This window comes from Monodon monoceros, unplaced genomic scaffold (genome assembly GCF_005190385.1).
Source record: "Monodon monoceros isolate NGI ecotype Baffin Bay Population unplaced genomic scaffold, NGI_Narwhal_1 Super_Scaffold_3, whole genome shotgun sequence".
Taxonomy (NCBI): domain Eukaryota; kingdom Metazoa; phylum Chordata; class Mammalia; order Artiodactyla; family Monodontidae; genus Monodon; species Monodon monoceros.
The window spans coordinates 51677200-51695810 of NW_021703780.1; the positions used below are offsets into that span (position 1 = coordinate 51677200).

Consider the following 18611-nt stretch of genomic DNA (forward strand, 5'->3'; position numbering starts at 1 on the left):
AGATTCCCACAGTCTGGATTTTGCTGGTTGTATCCCGTATGTCCTCTGTTGTTGTTTTTTTTTTTTTAAGCCCAATTTTTTTTTTTTTAACCCCTCCACACGGCTTGGGGAATCTTAGTTCCCTGACCAGGGATTGAACCCACGCTCTTGGCAGTGAAAGTGAGGAGTCCTAACCACTGAACCACCGGGGAATTCCCTCTTTCACTTTTTATTTGTATACTTTTTTCTTACAGTGAAAATCTTACATCTCTATAACGTAGAATATTTATTTATTTGCTTTTCTTACAATGAACATAATATGGTCTCAAATGTATCACACCAATATAAATATTAACAAAACTTCTGAGTGACATTTGCGATGTCTTTGAAGTTCTTTTAGTCCTTAGATCTGTGCCGTCCAGCATGGTAGCCACCAGCTGATCGTGGCTGCTGAACACTTGAATGGTGACTGGTCCAATCTGAGACGTGCTCTGAGTATAATGTAGATACTGGATTTTGCAGAATTAGTACAAAAAAAAGGATAATGAATATCTCATTAGTAATTTTTTATATTGATTACATGTTGAAATGATAATATTTTGGACATTTCTGTGTTAAAAATATGTTATTAATATTAATGTCACTTGTTTCTTTTTAGTATTTTTTTTAATGTTGCACTAGAAAATTAACAATTACATATGTGGCTCACATTGTATTTCTATTAGACTGCTTCCTTACACTATATCCCACTAAGAATATTCAGTTACTGTGATCTGTTCTTTTCTCTGTGTGGTACCAATTGGATATACATCTAGGTTTATTTTAGTGTGTTTTCAATCTGGAGGCTTGCTTGATTTTTCCTTTTTATTGTTTAGTTTTTTTTTTGAATATATAGAATATTCATATGTTTGAGTGAAAACTATTTTAAAAAGTCACACTCAGAGAAGTCTTGCTTCCATCCACATCTCTCCTGTTCATCTCACTCACCCCCAAAGGTAACCTTTCTTTATTCGTTTCTTTGATATACCTTAGATAGATAGATATTTAGGGATTTTTTTAGTTTTATTTTAAAATACAGTTGACCCTTGAACACTGGAAAGCACCTTAACCAAATGCTTAAAAATTAATGTCACCAGGACTTCCCTGGTGGTCCAGTGGTTTAGAATCCACCTTCCACTGCAGGTGATGCGGGTTCGATCCCTGCTCAGGGAAATAAGATCCCACATGCTAAGATCCCACAGGCAGCTAAGCCTGTGAGGGGCACTGACCCTCAGTGCTGTTGAAGATCCGAGTATGACTTAATAGTTTGTCCACCATGTCCTTTGTCCCTCTGTATCCATAGTTCCTCCGAATTTGTGGTTCTACATCCAGGGATTCAACCAACCAAGAATTATATGGTACAGTAGTATTTACTATTGAAAAAAATCTGCATGTAAGTGGACCTATGCAGTTCAAACCCGTGTTGTTCAAGGGTCAACTGTAATTTCAAAACTGTAGAGAAGTTACAAAAGTAGTACAAAGAACTCTCACATACTCCTTACCCAGATTCACCAATTTTTGACCTTGTGCACATTTACTATCATTCTCTCTGTATGTGTGTGTATATAGTTATTTTTATTTCAGGACATTTTGAGAGTAGGTTGCGGACATCACGACGCTTTACCCCATAATCTTTCAGTGTATTTCCTAAGAACAATATTCTCTACACTTCCACAGGATAGTTATTAAATTCAGGCAACTTAACATTGATACAATACTTTTGTTGGCCGTATGGCATGTGGAATCTTAGTTCCCCAACCAGGGATCGAACCCGGTCACCCTGCAGTGGAAGCTCGGAGTCTTAACCACTGGACTGCCAGGGAAGTCCCAACATCAATACAGTACTTTTATCCAATCTACAGTCCATATTCCAATTTTGTCAATTGTCACAATAATGTCCTTTCTAGCAACTTTTTTCCCTGGTTCAAGATCTTGTCCAGGATCACATTTCCTATTTATTTGTCATATTTCTTTTTTGTTTTGGTGGCTTCAGGTCTTAGTTGTAGCACATGGGATCTTCATTGAGGAATGCGGGATCTTTTCTTGTGGAGCGGGCTCTTTGTTGTGGCACGCGGGCTTCTCTCTAGTTGTGGCGTGAGGGTTTTCCCTCTCTAGTTGTGGCACCTGGGCTCTAGAGCATCTAGTTGCAGCACACGGGCTCTCTCGTTTAGGTGCATGAGCTCAATAGTTGTGGCTCACGGGCTTAGTTGCCCCGCGGCACGTGAGATCTTACTTCCCCTACCAGGGATCAAACCCGCGTCCCCTGCATTGGAAGGCGGATTTTTTACCATTGGACCACCAGGGAAGTGGTGACACTAAGTTTTAAACATTTGGTTGAGGTGCTTTCCAGTTTCTCCACAATATAATTACTGTCTTTCCTTTTTAAATTAATAGTTTGTGGACAGGTGCTTCCAGACTAGGACAACTTGCTGTCCATCAAACTCTGCCCCCCTCCCCACCCTACCCCCACTGATTTAGCACACTGTTGAGAATTCTTGCCTGAAGCATTTTTTTCTATAAAGGTTGTGTGAATATAAAACTACTTTCCCTAGGGATTTCCCTGGTGGTCCAGTGGTTAAGACTTTGCACTTCCACTGCACTGGGCAGGGGTTTGATCCCTGCTTGGGGAACTAAGATCCCACATGCTGTGCAATGCGGGCAAAAAAAAAAAAAAAGAAAAAGAAAAAAAAACCTACTTTCCCTTTATTTATTTATTTATTTATTTATTTATTTATTTTGCGGTACACGGGCCTCTCACTGTTGTGGCCTCTCCCGTTGCGGAGCATAGGCTCCGGACGCGCAGGCTCAGCGGCCATGGCTTACGGGCCCAGCCGCTCCGCGGCATGTGGGATCTTCCCGGACCGGGACCGTGTCCCCTGCATCGACAGGCGGACTCTCAACCACTGCGCCAGCAGGGAAGCCCAACTTTCCCTTTATTTTTGTGTCTGCTTCTTTCATACAGAATGGGTACCATACTTAAACACTATTCTGTGTTATGCTTTTTCCACTTAACAATATATCCTAACTAGTGCGTAGAGATTGTGTCATTCTTTTTATTACTGCCAAGTGCTCCACTGAGGGTTGGGGGAGTGATGTACTCCAGTTTATTCAAATATCTGATAGATATTTGGGCTGTTCCAATCTTTTGCTATTACATCTAATACTGCAATGGGGAATTTTAGTGGGTTGTTGTTGTTTGCTAAGTATGGAAGTGTGTTTGCAAAGTCAACATCAGTGGGATTGATAGTTCAGAATAAAGGTTTACATAAATTATTTGGTATTTTAAGGTACCATTTTGCATTCCTACCAGTAACGTGGGAGAGTGCCTGTTCCTCCAGTCTTGCTGGCAAAATGTGTATCATCATGCTGGAGTCTTTCGCTTCTGGCTGAATGAAAGGAGAAAAGGGAGGGGCCAAGGGGCACCTGGAAGGTTGTTAGGGACCAGCCCCAGAAGTAGTATTCATCAGTTGTTACTGTCCACATTTCATGGCTCACTTAGTCACATGGCCCCAACCTAACTGCAAAGGAGGCTGGGAAATGTAGTCTTTGACATCTTTCTATGTGACTGTATTTAGGTATTTTTAAATTTTTATTTTATTTTATTTATTTATTTGGCTGCACCAGATCTTAGTTGCGGCACTCGGGATCTTTAGTTGTGACATGAGAACTCTTAGTTGCGGCATGCATATGGGATCTAGTTCCCTGACAAGGGATCGAACCTGTGTCCCCTGCAGTGGAAGCACAGAGTCCTAACCACTGGACCGCCAGGGAATTACCGAGAATATGTGTATTTTAACCTTTGATAAATTTTACCAAATTGTACTCCAAAACATTTGTTCCTATTTTGCTCCTACCAACAGAACATGAGAGCATGAGTCTCACTATTCTCTTCCTATCACTGGACATCATCAAATTTTAAACATTTTGCCAATGTAATAGCCTACATTATTTTAGGTAGAATTGTATTTCTTAATTTCAAATGTGGTTAAGATCTTTTCACAGTGTTTATTAGCCCTTTTTATAATTTCTATTAACATCCTTTTGGCTATTCTTATAGTGGACATTTGTCTTTTTCTTATTGATTTAGGAAACTTTGTGCATGAAAGATTTTAGCCCTTTATCATAAGTGTTGTGAATATTTTACTTTTATCATTTTATCATTTATCATTTTTACCTTGATCTTTTGGGGCAGTGGGGCAGAAGCGGCATTAAGGAAATAATGGATACACTGCCTGAAAATTTGTGTGTTCTTTCAGATCATTATGTGGAAGTTCTGGAATGCAAAATACAGTGTGAAGAGAACCTCACCCCAGTCATAGGAGGATATCCAGTCGAGAAATTTGTGGCTACCATGTATCATTATTTGCAGTTTGCTTATTATAAATGTAAGTAATCATCTTCTAGGAGATCTGAGCAAGGTGCTAAGACTTAGCTTCCACATCTGCAGAGAGTACTAACCTCCTAAGATGGTTGTGAGGATTAAGTGAGTTGATAGACATGGAATGCTTAGGAAATTCACACACTGGCACATGGCAAACTCTATATAACCGTTCTTTTGGTGGTGGTTGTTGTTGTTTCGGCCGTTCTGCGTGGCATGCGTGATCTTAGTTCCCCGACCAGGGATCAAACCCATGCCCCCTTGCAGTGGAGGCGCAGAGTACTAACCAATGGACCGCCAGGCAAGTCCCTTTTTTCTTTTCTTTTTTTAAAAAATATCATTATTTCCCTTCTTCCACATCATTGGCTTTACTTTTCAGACTCTTAGAATGTCATTGCAGTTGGTCCTGCCTTGGCCTGAAATTGGAGCTTATCAATCAAAACCTTCCAAGTGGACAAAGGGGACACATGGGAGAAAGAAAGGAACTTGGAGTTCAGACTTCAGAGCCTGAATTTCCTGGCTTTCCCCCCTCTCTCTGTAGCCAAGATTGCTGGGTGCCACTCGCGTGAGCAGCGTGTACCTTGGCAGTTCAGTGACAAGCACGGGAAGTTACTAGGGTCATTTGCAGCAGCGACAACTCTACCCTCCTGATGAAATGTCTGGGTCTGCTGGCAGGTGTCTGGCTAGCTTCCCCAAGGCTGCCCTTCAAACTCAGGGGCGGCTGGTCTTGGGGACTCAGGGATGTCCTGGAGGAGTGCCAGGTGACCTTGTCTTCCACAGCCCCCCTTCCCCGCTGTGTCCATCCTGTTCTTTGTTGGGTTCCCTCTGCTTCAGCAGCCACCTAACCCACCTACCTTTTAATCCCATCTCATCTCTCCAGGACACACTGAAAGCCTTGCCTGCTGAAGGTTAAAAAAGGGAAAAAAAGAAAAGAAAAATATTTTCCTTCTCTCCCTCTCTCTCTCTTTTTAGTTTTTAAATTAAAAATATTTAAACTTTTGCCGTTAATCAAGATGGCTTCTTTGTTCCTGAATATTCTCTGATACTGACATTTATACCATGTTTTTCTGAGGAAGGTAACTGGCCTCTCTCAGCAGTGAACCTGATCTTAGAGCGGCCTGAACCTCATCTAAGGATGCAATGAAATGTACTGAAATGTCCCTTGGTTGGGACATTTCTGAGATCAAGAGGAGGTTGAGGTGTATTTTTAACAGGTGTCCTTCCCAGAAGTCCCCTTTCATGGAGGGAAGGATGAGATTTTATTTGCTACTGTCACCCCAGCGTGAGCTGTCTGGTAAAGGATTATTTAACATAGAGGACAAGAGTCTAGTTCTATATAATGTGTGAACATGCTTTCCTGTGAGGCAGCACTGAGCTCACAGCATGATGCCAGCAAATATTTATTGACCACATTCCGGTGTGGAGGGGACAGTTTTCCACTAGGCAGTGTCTTTGCTTATGAAGAGCCCTCTTTTCTAATATAAATAGCTGATTTAATGTAAGAGCTTTTTTTCAAAAAGGCTTATAAGAGAAGCTTATTGCAGTGAACCAAACATCTCAGAGATGTACAGAGAAACATCAAAAGCAAACAACCCGGGCTTCCCTGGTGGCGCAGTGGTTGGGAGTCCGCCTGCCGATGCAGGGGACGCGGGTCCGTGCCCCGGTCCGGGAGGATCCCGCGTGCCGCGGAGTGGCTGGGCCCGTGGGCCGTGGCCGCTGGGCCTGCGCGTCTGGAGCCTGTACTCCGCGGCGGGAGAGGCCGCGGTGGTGAGAGGCCCGCGTACCGCAAAAAAAAAAATAAATAAAAAAGCAAACAACCCATCTCCATCCCCCTCCCTGCTCTCCCCCAACCCCAGTGTTAACTGTTGGCTTATATTCAGCCACACTTGGAAGGACCCTGTTTTAATGAGAATTATGAAAAAATTAGGTACATGTTTTATTTAACTTCTGGAAATTTAAAAACATATATTGGGGGCTTCCCTGGTGGCGCCGTGGTTAAGAATCTGCCTGCCAATGCAGGGTACATGGGTTCAAGCCCTGGTCCGGGAAGATCCCCGGAGCAACTAAGCCTGGGCACCACAACTACTGAGCCTGCGCTCTAGAGCCCACGAGCCACGACTACAGAACCTGCGTGCCACAACTACTGAAGCCCACGTGCCTAGAGCCCGTGCTCTGCAACAAGAGAAGCCACTGCAATGATAAGCCTGCGCACCTCAATGAAAAGTAGCCCCCGGTTGACCGCAAGTAGAAAAAGCGTGTGTGCAGCAGTGAAGATCCAACACAGCCAAAAAAAAAAAAAAAAGAAAAAAGAAAAACCAAGGTAATTAATAAAAACAACAACATATGTTGGAGAGGTTGGTATAATGATCTCTAGGGTGCCCATCACCCAGTTTCAACTTTTATCAACACATTGCTGATCTTGGATTCAGTTTACAGATGTTCTGTTGGAAGAAAATATAGCCCGTGTTTTTCTTTCATTTTCATGAGAAGCTGTGCTGACACTTCACTAAACTACCCCGTGAATGGACATTGAAACATGGATCTTCCAGCCACTAAGTAGGCTTGGTTCATTGGGAACACGCGAGGACACTGGAGTTTAGAGGTGTGCTGGACACTTCCAGGCCCTGGAAGCTCACTGGTCAATCCTCTGAAATCCTGACTAACTCTAAAAACCAACCAGAATATCAGAAAATGTGGCAAAGACATAATGGATAAAACACCAAAACTTTCAGCTTTTCTTGCTGCTCCCCAAGAAATCTTTGCTTTCTGGATTACAGGTAAATAGTGTGAGTAAAATTTACGTCTTGAAATTGGCCTCTTGAATCCTCTTGGCCCTGTTTTGAATTCTTTTTCAATCACCTACCCCAGGACGTTTCTTGAGGACAGGTGTCATTTCCAACCCCACAGGCCTTGTGACTAGACGTGCCCATCAGCAGTGATTTAAAGTTGTTGTTATGGGAAACGGCCACAAGGCGGCAGCATTTCTTCATGCCCAACTTGGATACTTGGGTAACCGGAACCTTAGGAAAATCATGTTCCTGGGTTGTCAAGGAGGGCGTAATGTGCCAGAAGAAAGGCCCAAGGGCTTGTGTCTCGTTCCTTCTTCCCCCTTACCCTTCACCCCACAGAGAAATCGCAACCCCAGCAAAACCGCTGCACTGAGGGCACTGTCGTCCCTGGGTGGGGCGATTCTAAGGAAGGAGGATGGAGGTGGGAACCCCACCACCAGGAGACGTGGAGACCAGGTGACTTTTCAGAGCTTCTCCAGGCCAGAGGTCCACCCTTTCTTGGGTGCACTAGGTTTGGCTTAGCTTTGGAAGGGCCCACCTGGATCTGGAGATGGCAGTCTCATCCAGAGGGGACCCGGCACTACAAGTCCAAGGGGGGCTCGTTTGATGGCATATCCTCCCCAGCTCCCTCAGCCCCACGAGAGTGCAGCCTTGGGACCCAAGCCTCCTTAGGCTTCAGGGATGTGACCCCAGCCCCAGTTACCAAGCCCTGAGGGAAATACGGCAGGTTCTACTTTTTTTTAATTGAATTTTTCTTTTATATGGACTATAGTTGATTTACAATGTTGTGTTTGTTTTAGGTGTACAGCAGCTTGATTCAGTTATACAGACATATAGAGCTATTCTTTTTTGGATCTTTTTCCCATATAGGTTATTACAGAGTGTTAACTAGAGTTCCCTGTGCTACACAGTAGGTCCTTCTTGATTATCTATTTTATATATATGAGGGTGTATCTGCTAATCACAACTTTCTAATTCATCTCTACCCCCCCCCCAATTTCCCCTTTGGGAATCATAAGTTTGTTTTGTAAGTCTGTGAGTGTCTTTCTGTTTTATAAATTAGTTCATTTGTATCAATTTTTAGATTCCAACTGTAAGTGATATCATATGATATTTGTCTTTTTCTGTCTGACTTACTTCACTTGGTATGATCATCTCTAGGTCCATCCATGTTGCCGCCAACGGCATCATTTCATTCTTTTTTATGGCTGAGTAATATTCCATTGTATAAACGTACCACATCTTCCTTTTCCGTTTGTCTGTTGATGGACATTGTGGTGGCTTCCATGTCTTGGCTGTTGTAAATAGTGGTGCAGTGAACGTTGGGGTTCCTGGATCTTTTCGAATTCTGGTTTTCTCCAGATATACACCCAGGAGTGGGATGGCCGGATCATATGCTAGCTCTGTTTTTAGTTTTTTAAGGAACCTCCACACTGTTCACTGTAGTGGCTGTTCCCAATTTATATTCCCACCAACAGCATAGGAGGGTTCCCTTTTCTCCACGCCATCTCCACATTTATTGTTTGTAGATGTTTCGATGATAGCCATTCTGAATGGTGCGAGGTGATACCTCGTTGCAGTTCTGATTTGCATTTCTCTAATAATAATGGTGTGGAGCATCTTTTTAAAAAATATTTATTTATTTATTTTATTTTTGGCTGTGTTGGATCTTAGTTGCAGCATGCGGGCTCTTTGTTGCGGTGTGTGGGCTTCTCCCTAGTTGTGGCAGTGTGGGCTCCAGAGTGTGTGGGCTCTGTAGTTGTGGCTCAGGGGCTTAGTTGCCCCGCGGCATGTGGGATCTTAGTTCCCCGACCGGGGATTGAACCTGCGTCCCCTTAATTGGAAGGCAGATTCTTTTTTTTTAAATAAATTTATTTATTTAAAATTTTTGTCTGCATTGGGTCTTTGTTGCTGCGCATGGGCTTTCTCTACTTGTGGCGAGCGGGGGCTACTCTTCGTTGTGGTGTGCGGGCTTCTCATTGCAGTGGCTTCTCTTGTTGCAGAGCACAGGCTCTAGGCGCGCGGGCTTCAGCAGTTGTGGCGCGGGGGCTGTAGAGTGCAGGCTCGGTAGTTGTGGCACATGGGCTTAGTTGCGCTGCAGCATGTGGGATCTTCCCAGACCAGGGCTCGAACCCGTGTCCCCTGCATTGGCAGGCAGATTCTTAACCACTGCGCCACCAGGGAAGTCCTGGAAGGTGGATTCTTAACCACTGGACCAACAGGGAAGTCCCAACGATGTGGAGCATCTTTTCCAGTGCTTCTTTTTTATTTTTAAAAACAGTGAGTGGAATTTACTTCTTGAAATTGGTTTCTTGAAAGTCGGCCTTGTTTTGAAATCTTTTTCAATCACCCCAGGACATTTCTTGAGGACGGGTGTCATTTCCAACCCCACAGGCCTTGTGACTCGGAAGTGCCCATAAACAGCGGTTTTAAAGTTGTTGTTATGGGAAACTGCCACAAGGCGGCAGCATTTCTTCATGCCCAACTTGGATACTCGGGCAGTCAGAGCCTTAGGAAAGTCGTGTTCCTGGGTTGTCAAGGAGAGCGGAGTGAGCCAGAAGAAAGGCCCAAGGGCTTGTGTCTCATTCCTTCTTCCCCCTTACCTTTCACCCCACGGAGAAATCGCAGCCCCAGCAAAACCGCTGCACTGAGGGCGCTGTCATCCCTGGGTGGGGCGATTCTAAGGAAGGAGGATGGAGGTGGAAACCTCCCCACCAGGAGACGTGGAGACCAGGTGACTTTTCAAAACTCTTCCAGCCCAGAGGGTGGACCCTTTTTTGGGTGAACTAGGCTTGGTTTAGCATTTGAAGGGCCTGCCTGGATCTGGAGATTATGGTTCCCATGCAGAGGGGACCAGGCACTGCAGGTCCAAGGAGGGCTCATTTGCTGGCATGTCCTCACCAGCTCCCTCAGCTTCAGGACAGTCCAGCCTTGGGACCCAAGCCTGCTTAGGTTCCAGGGCTGTGACACCAGCCCAGGTCTCCAAGGCCTGAGGGGAATATAGTAGGTATTTCTGCATAGGTCTCTGCCTAAAGAGGAACTTCTTCTGTTTTCCAAACTGGCCTCCACGTTCCCATGGATACCCTATCTGTGACCTTTTCACCCTGGGAAGATTTCTTTTGTCTTTGCAGGTATTCCGAAGGAGGGTCTGTGGAGAAGGGGCTTGTTGGTGATCTTTCTCTTTTTGAAGGTGTTATTCAGTGGAGGGTGGGTTGGGAGAGGTTGGCTGATTTCCTGTTTTTGTTTCCTTTGCCTTCAGTGAACGACTTGAAGAACGCAGCCCCCTGTGCAGTCAGCTACCTGCTCTTTGACCAGGACGATAAGGTCATGCAGCAGAACCTGGTGTATTATCAGTACCACAGGGACAAGTGGGGGCTCGTGGAGGAGCATTTCCAGCCCAGACCAGTACGTGCCAGTGCACCAGGCATCGCGTTTCCTGTTCTCTTCTTCATCCCACTTTCAGGAAGCAGCTTTGCATCTTAAGAGACAGGTTATTTCAGAAATGAAGGGAAACTCAGTTTTTTTTGTAGCTTTTTTCTTTTAACATTTTACATCTTTGTTCTCATTTCTAAATCAGTAAGCACTACAAATTTTAAACATTACAGAAATGATTCACTTAGGAATTGAGACTGCTTCTTTTTTTTTTTGCGGTACGCGGGCCTCTCACTGCTGTGGCCTCTCCGCTGCAGAGCACAGGCTGCGGGCGCGCAGGCTTAGCGGCCATGGCTCACGGGCCCAGCTGCTCCGCGGCAAGTGGGATCTTCCTGGACCAGGGCACGAACCCGTGTCCCCTGCATTGGCAGGCGGACTCTCAACCACTGCGCCACCAGGGAAGCCCGAGACTGCTTCTTAATCCCATATTTTCTCTTTCTCATCCTGCCCTACAGCTATGCATTTACTGTATATGCAGCATGTAACTATCAATTTTTACAAAAATGGGATCTTACCTACTGTTTTGCAACTTGCTTTGTCTTTCTAACAATTTCATCATGAACACTTCCCATGTCGCACCCATACCACCTACTTTTTTTTTTTTTTTAACAGCTCCATGGCAGGCTTGTTTATGGATGAATATCATTTAATTCCCTTGATGGATGCACTCAGCTTTGCATGTGTTCAGGGAAACCTATGGATTATATATCACTTTCAGAAGATCTTTTCTAATTTGCCCTTAACTTGTATTTTCATTGAGATTTGTGCGTGCTGTCCTGGTTTGCCATACGTACATCTTCCTTCAACTTCACTGTCCAGCCAACACACACTAACACACACACACACACACACTTTCATTCACTCAGGATTGGCTACTCTTTTTTTCAAATTGAGATATAATTCATATACTGTCAAATTCATGCTTTCAAAGTGCACAATTCAGTGGTCTTAGTATAGTCACAGAGCTGTGCGACCGTTACCACTATTTAATTTTAAACATTTTCATCACCCCCCAAAGAAAGCTCATACCCTTCCCCCGCCTGCCACCAGCCCAGTTCTCCCCTTAAAAGGTTGGTCATATAAACTGTTCTCTGTTTGTGTCTGAACAGGAAGCAGTTCAGTTCTTCAACGTGACGACACTCCAGAAAGAGCTGCATGACTTTGCTAAGGAAAACATAATGGATGATGATGAGGTAAGTTTTCCTGTTTAGCACACGTCTGGCTAAGAGAAAATATTACTCACAGCTTTGTTAAAAATCATTGGAAGGCCGAGTCGCCCCTGAAATGAGAAACAGAAGGGGCCTTGGGAAACAGAGTTTCTGTGGGCGTTTTTATGTGTCAGAGCACTGGCCTGGGCAAGAAGGGTTTTCTAGGAAACCCAGGCTGAAGCACCACGTTTCCTGACAGAGTACAGAGCCATCCTCCAGGAACCCATCACAGGAGCCGTCCGAGCATCTTTTTTTTTTTTCTTTTCCTGTACCGTGTGCCATCAAGCATCATTTTTTAACATTATAAAAACACACTGAATTTTAGCACTCTGAAGACACTGGGAAGCCCACATCCCAATTTTTCTGTCAGTTTGTTTTGTTTTGTTTTCTGTATATTAGGCATTTTATCCTTCTCTGGGGTTGCTTGAAATTCCTGATTAAGTCTTACTTAGCTGACTTCTTTATTGACGGCGGAGACTCTGCTGGTTATGGAGCCGTCATTCTGTGGTGGGGCAGCCTAGTCACAGAAAAGCCATCATTAGGGGTAGCGTTTAGAGAGATGCGTTTGGAACAAACCATCAAACTCTTTCTAAGACAGCCATCGGAGCTGGGAAAGAGCTGCGGGTTTGTTCTCCTCTGACCCCTCACTTTACAGCTGAGGAGCTTGGACAGGAAGGTTCCGGGAGCTGCTAGGCCAGACCCGGGAGCCCTGAGCCTCCATGTCTGCTCTTTCCACTGCCCCAGTTTTCAGTGAAGCACCTGTAAATAAGACATCATTGTGGAATTTGTTTTCTGTGCACGAATTTACATGAGATGGATCGACCACTAGCATGCATTTAGCTCCCCTGAGCCTCAGTACTTCGTCTGTAAAATGGGGCTGATAACATTGACCTCACAGGGTTGGAAGAATGAAATACCACTTTGCACATCGAAGTGCTTTACAAACTAGGAAGTGACCCATGTGCCATATGTCTTGGCTTGGGTTCTCTTGAAGCAGAGCCTGTGATATGACTACAAGGATGCTGAAAAGGAAGGAATGCTGACCAGACACAAACAAGGTTGACCGCTATGGTTTGTAAAGTGGAGAAAAATATATTTATTTACTTATTTATTGGCTGCACAGCACGGCATGCGGGATCTTAGTTCCCTGACCAGGGATCGAACCCACGTCCCAGGCAGTGGAAGCATGGAGTCTTAACCACTGGACCGCCAGGGAATTCCTGAGAAAAAAGTATTTAGGAAAAACGGGACAGTAGAGTTTCTGATTATCTAGAGGCAAGCTACTATTGATATTTTGGTATTTATGTCTCCAGTTTTTTCTATATATTTCCAATATATATTCACTATAAACTTGACTGTAATTATATATCATGGCTTTTCCATTGTAACACTGTAGTTTGAGCAATTTCCCTGGTTATGTTTTTCTAGAACAGTTTGATTGAGATATTATTCACATATTGTACAATTCTCCTTTCTAAAGTATACAATTCAGTGGGTTTTTTTTAGTATATTCATAAAGTTATGCATTCAAATTTGAGAACATTTTCATCACCCAAATGAAAGCCCAGGGACTTCCCCAGCAGTCTGGTGGTTAGAACTCCATGCTCTCACTGCTGAGGGCCGGGGTTCCATCCCTGGTTGGGGAACTAAGATCCCGCGAGCTGCACAGTGCAGCCAAAAAAAAAAAAAAAACCGAATGAAAGCCCAAACCTATTAGTAGTCACTTTCCATTCCTTCCCCTCTGCCCACCCCGACCCTTTCCCCCAGCCCCTGGCAACCACTGACCTACTTTCTGTCTCTGGATTTACCTGTTCTGGATGTTTCATGTGAATGGAATCATGGTTTTTGGTCTTTGACTAGTTTCTTTCACTGAGCGTAATGTTTTCCGGGTTTAGCCATGTTGTAACATGCATCACGTTACATGTAAAAATTCCTTTTCATTGCTGAATAATATTCTACCGTATGGATATACCACCTGTTGTTTATTCCTTGGTTGATGGACATTTGGGCTGTTTCCACTTTTTGGCTACTTTGAATAATGATACTATGGACGTTTGGGTACAAATTTTTGTTTGGGCAAAAATTTTCAATTCTCTTATACCTAGGAGTATATATTAGGAGTAGAATTTCTGGGTCCTATTACTCTATATTTAACTTGTTAAAGAACTGCCAGACTGTTTTCCAAACTGGCTGAATCATTTTACAGTCCCACCAGCAATGTATGAGAGTTTTAATCTGTTACATCTTCCTCAACACTTATAGTGTCTGTCTTTCTTTGTGTGTGTGTGTATGTGTGTGTGTCTGTCTTTTTTATTATAGCCATTCTAGTGGGTGTGAAGTGGTACCTAATTATGGTTTTGACTTGCATTTCCCTATTGACTAATGGTGTTGAGCATCTTTTCATATGGCTATTAGCCATTTGTATATCTTCTTTGGAGAAATGTTGATTCTATTCAAGTCCTTTGCCCATTTTTAAATTGGGTTGCTTGTCTTTTCATTGTTGAGTTGTAAGAGTTCTTTATATGTTATGGTTATAAGTCCCCCATCAGATATATGAATTCTAAAAATTTTCCCCCAATCTGTGCATTATCTTTTCACTTTGTTAATGGTGTCTTGAAGCTCAAAAGTTTTAAATTTTGATGAAATCCAACTTATCTATTTTTTCTTTTGTTGCTTGTGTTTTTGCTGTCATATCAAAGAAAATATTGTCTAATCCAAGATCACTAAAATTTACTGTTTTTTCTAAGGTTTTTATAGTGTTATACACTTACATTTAGGTCTACAATCTTTTTTTTTTTTGTTAATTTAACATATGATGTGAGGTAGTGGTACAATTTCATTCTTTTGTGTGTGGAAATACTGTTGTCCAGCATCATTTGTTGAAAAGACTTTCTTTCCCTATTCAATTGTCTGGGTACCCTTGTAAGAAATCAGTTGACCTTAAATGTGAAGGTTTATACCTGGACTCTCAATTCTATTCCATTGATCTAGATTTCTATCCTTATGCCAGTACTGCATTGTCTTGAATACTGTAGCTTTGTACTACATTTTGAGATTGGGAAGTGTGAGTCTTCCAACTTCTTTCTTCTTCTAGATTGTTTTGGCTATTCTGGGCCCCTTGCCTTTCCATATGAAATATGGGATCAACTTGCCAAATTCTGCAAAAGGCAGCTGGGATTTTTATAGGAATTGTGCTGAATCTGAAGATTGACTGGCATCTCAACAATATTAAATATTCCGATCCATGAATATGGGATACCTTTCTACTTATTTAGGTCTTCTTTAACTTCCTTCAATAATATTTTCCCAAGTTTTGTTATTCTTGGTGCTATTGGAAATGGAATTGTTTTTCTTATTTTGATTTTCTAGTTGTGCATTGCTGGTGTATAGAAATACAACTGATTTTTGTATGTTGATATTGTAATCTCGCAAACTTATTGAACTTGTTTATCAGTTCTAAACTTTTTTTTGATGTGTATGGATTCCTAAGGAGTCTCTGTATACAAGATCATGTTATCTGTGAATAGACATGGTTTTATTTCTTTTCCAGTCTGGATGTCTTTTGTTTATTTTTCTGACTAAAACCTCTAGTACAATGTTGAATAGAAATGGAGAGAGTGGAAATCCTTGTCTTGTTCCTAATCTTAGAAGGAAAGCCTTCTGTTTCAGCATTAAGTACATTCTTAGCTGTGGTAGGGCCCTTTATCAGGTTGAGGAAGTTCCTCTTCTATTCCTAGTTAGTTGAATGTTTTTTATCGTTTGACAAACGAGGAATTTTTTCAAATGTTTTGGTGTTGAATTTTGCCAAATGTTTTTTCTGCACCTATTGAGATGATTTTGTGGGTTTTGTTAATCTTGTTAGTTAATGTTCATTATAAAGACAATTTTTTTTTTTTGCGGTACACGGGCCTCTCACTGCTGTGGCCTCTTCCGTTGCGGAGCACAGGCTCCGGACACGCAGGCTCGGCGGCCATGGCTCACGGGCCCAGCCGCTCCGCGGCATGTGGGATCTTCCCAGACCGGGGCACGAACCCGTGTCCCCTGCATCGGCAGGCAGACTCTCAAGAACTGCGCCACCAGGGAAGCCCTAAAGACAATTTTTTAATGACTAATATTCCATGGTGTGTATTTTTTAAGTAAAGCTCTTTTTATACGCATTTCGGTTGCTTCCCACTTTTTGCTTTGATCAATAACACAGCAGTTACTACATCTTTTACCTTTTCTCTGATCATTTCCTTAGGATAAATTCCCAGAGGTGAATTCCTGGCTATGAACCCTTTGAAGACTTTTAACATACAAAAACAATGCATTTAGAAAAAAAAAATCATACATATTAGAACAAGAAGAGACCCTTTATGAGATTCAGTAAAGCTGTCTCATGTCACAGATGAGGAAACAAACTCAGAAAGGTAGAGTGACTTTACTCAAAGCCACACGGCTGCTTAGTAATCATCTAGTGAATAGACCAGGCTTATTCCAGGCTTTAAAATTCCTAGGATTCTGAGACTTGGACCTGTCAAGATAACAGGACTCCATTGAAGTTCCCAGAGTAGTTCGGTTATTAATCAAAGCTTTAGAATTATAAAAGAATTTCTAAAGAATGAGCTATTTTTAAAATTATATATCAAATTATGGCAAGTAATAATTTGAAATAAACTGTAACCAACACAATAAAATTCTTAGTTAATCCTTAAAAATTTCCAAAGGACAAAATGCTACTTCGAAACAAAGCGTCAATCTAGTCTCCTGATATTTGTGGTATCCTTCTTTATATCTTTCTGGGCTTGAAATATGTGTAAGAGCTCCTGAAAGTTTGCACACTGGTTAAAAATTTCGCAGAGGCCCTGTTACAGTTTCAGAACGTTTATAAAGCAAGCTGAAATAGATGCTCTTGGGTAGGAAAGGAGGTGAGGGGCAGGGGAAGGAGCTACGCACGCATGTGGTCTCCCCTGCAGTCAGGTTATCCTGATCCTGCGGGGAGCTCCGGGGCATGCATTGTATCACAGAGCTCCTTCTGCCTTTTGTCATCCCCTTTCTCAGTCCCTCACTAGTTGTTGGCAGCCCGGAGCGGGTGGTGTATAAGCTCCCTGGCAGGGCTGCTCATTTTGGCCAAGATCAGTCATGCAGAGAAGGGATAGGTATAAGCCATTAGCAGCGACACTCCCAGCAGCTAGGGGATGGGTGCCTGGAAAATATCGATAGATCTGAGCGCGACACCAGTGACCTTATAGGAGGATGTGTTTCTTTCATCTCTATTGCCGGGGACACTTAGTAGTGAGCTAAAAGCAAACAATGCTATCATCCCCACCTCACAGTAGCCCCACAGCAGGAAACAGTAACCCTGGGAACAGATGTCATGGCCATATATGTAATCCTCTACCATACCCTGTTTTCCTTTTGGGGTCCAGAAAGCAACTGAAGAATGTCATTTATTCAAGCAGCGGTCTTCCACTCCCATCACTTGAGTTCCTAATTGCAGGCATGATGTGTAGAAGCATTTGTTAAAAATAATAAGATCCCTTTTGTGTCTCATGTACTTGATAGATTTTCTAACTATTCTCAAATGCTGAGAGACCTTATGACTCTCTCTGTGTTAAAATATCAAAAGGAGCGAATTGGCTCTTGGCCTGGGAGGGAGGCCTCCATGAGGGGGGCCAGGCTTTAGCAGGGGGTGGTCACCATCGGTGGGGCTGCCTGTACTGACCTCAGGGGAAGGGGCTTGGCCTTCTTGGTGATTCACTCATTCTCTGCAGTAGAGGGAGTGGATGTCATCAGCTGGTGGGTCAGGTGTGTCATGGGAGTAGAATCAACGCAGAGAAGGAAATCAGAAAGTATGCTGGGCTGTTTCAGGTAGAGGCTTAAGGCTCATTGCAAAAGGAGGGAGCAGGTGGGCTCCTGTACTACCCAAGCATCTCTTGTTTGAGTGGCCTGATTGCTTCAGTTGCACCAGCAGTAACACGCCTACACACAGTCAGCCATCCCCTAGCAGGTTTACTGAGACCTGTGTGTGCCAGTTTCTGCAGAAGACGGTCCTGGTCCTTGAAAAGCTCGTGGTCTGGTGATCAAGGCAGAAAGGGAACAGACAGAAAGTCTTCCTGTGGGGTAACTGCTAATGGGAGGGGAGTAGGGCTGGGGGAGGGATGCACAGAAGAAGGACACTAAACAGGGTCTTTCAGAAGGGGCTGGACGGCTCAGTTCACACAGACCATCTGGGGGTCTTGGAGCACTTGACTCCAAGTTCACATGGTGTGGAAGCCAGGTCCCTCCCAGGGAGAAGTCAGACCCTTTGGGCTCGAGGGAGGAAGGGCTGCTCCAGCCTAGGGGTGGCTGGCAGTTGCCTCTTGGAAACAGTCTCTGCTCACCAGCACCTTGAAGGTCAGGTACCTGCTTAACAGAGGTGTCTTATTGTCTCTTACAGGGAGAGGTTGTGGAGTATGTGGATGACCTCTTGGAGCTGGAGGAGACCAGATAGCCCCCAGCAGCCAGAGAGACTTCCTCTCGATGTTCAGGAAACACAGATTCTTTGTCTTCCTTTTCCTAATAGTACAAGTTGTTGATACCTCAGAGCCTTCTCTTTACTCTGTGAAGTGAAAGGGAAGCCCCCATCTCTCACTACAGCTAACCAGGGGTGAGCCTGGTTTCCACGTGTCCACACCTGCCCCCCGTTCACACCTGCCCCCGCCCTCCCCACCTGCCCCCCATCTTCACACCTGCCCCCTTCACACCTGCCTCCCCAGCTTCACACCTGCCCCCCCACTTGCCCCCCATCTTCACACCTGCCTCCCC

General features: G+C 43.7%; 1 protein-coding gene across 1 annotated transcript in view; it reads left to right on the forward strand.

The window, feature by feature from the left end:
• Positions 1-18441, forward strand: part of CRTAP (cartilage associated protein) — a 34581-nt gene extending 16140 nt beyond the window's left edge. The window contains exons 4-7 of the mRNA XM_029244337.1: positions 4275-4403; positions 10445-10590; positions 11727-11810; positions 18244-18441. Of these exons, the coding sequence (XP_029100170.1) occupies positions 4275-4403; positions 10445-10590; positions 11727-11810; positions 18244-18297 (413 nt within the window). The 3' untranslated portion in view covers positions 18298-18441. The remainder of the gene's footprint in view (positions 1-4274; positions 4404-10444; positions 10591-11726; positions 11811-18243) is intronic.
• The last annotated feature ends 170 nt before the right edge of the window (positions 18442-18611 follow it).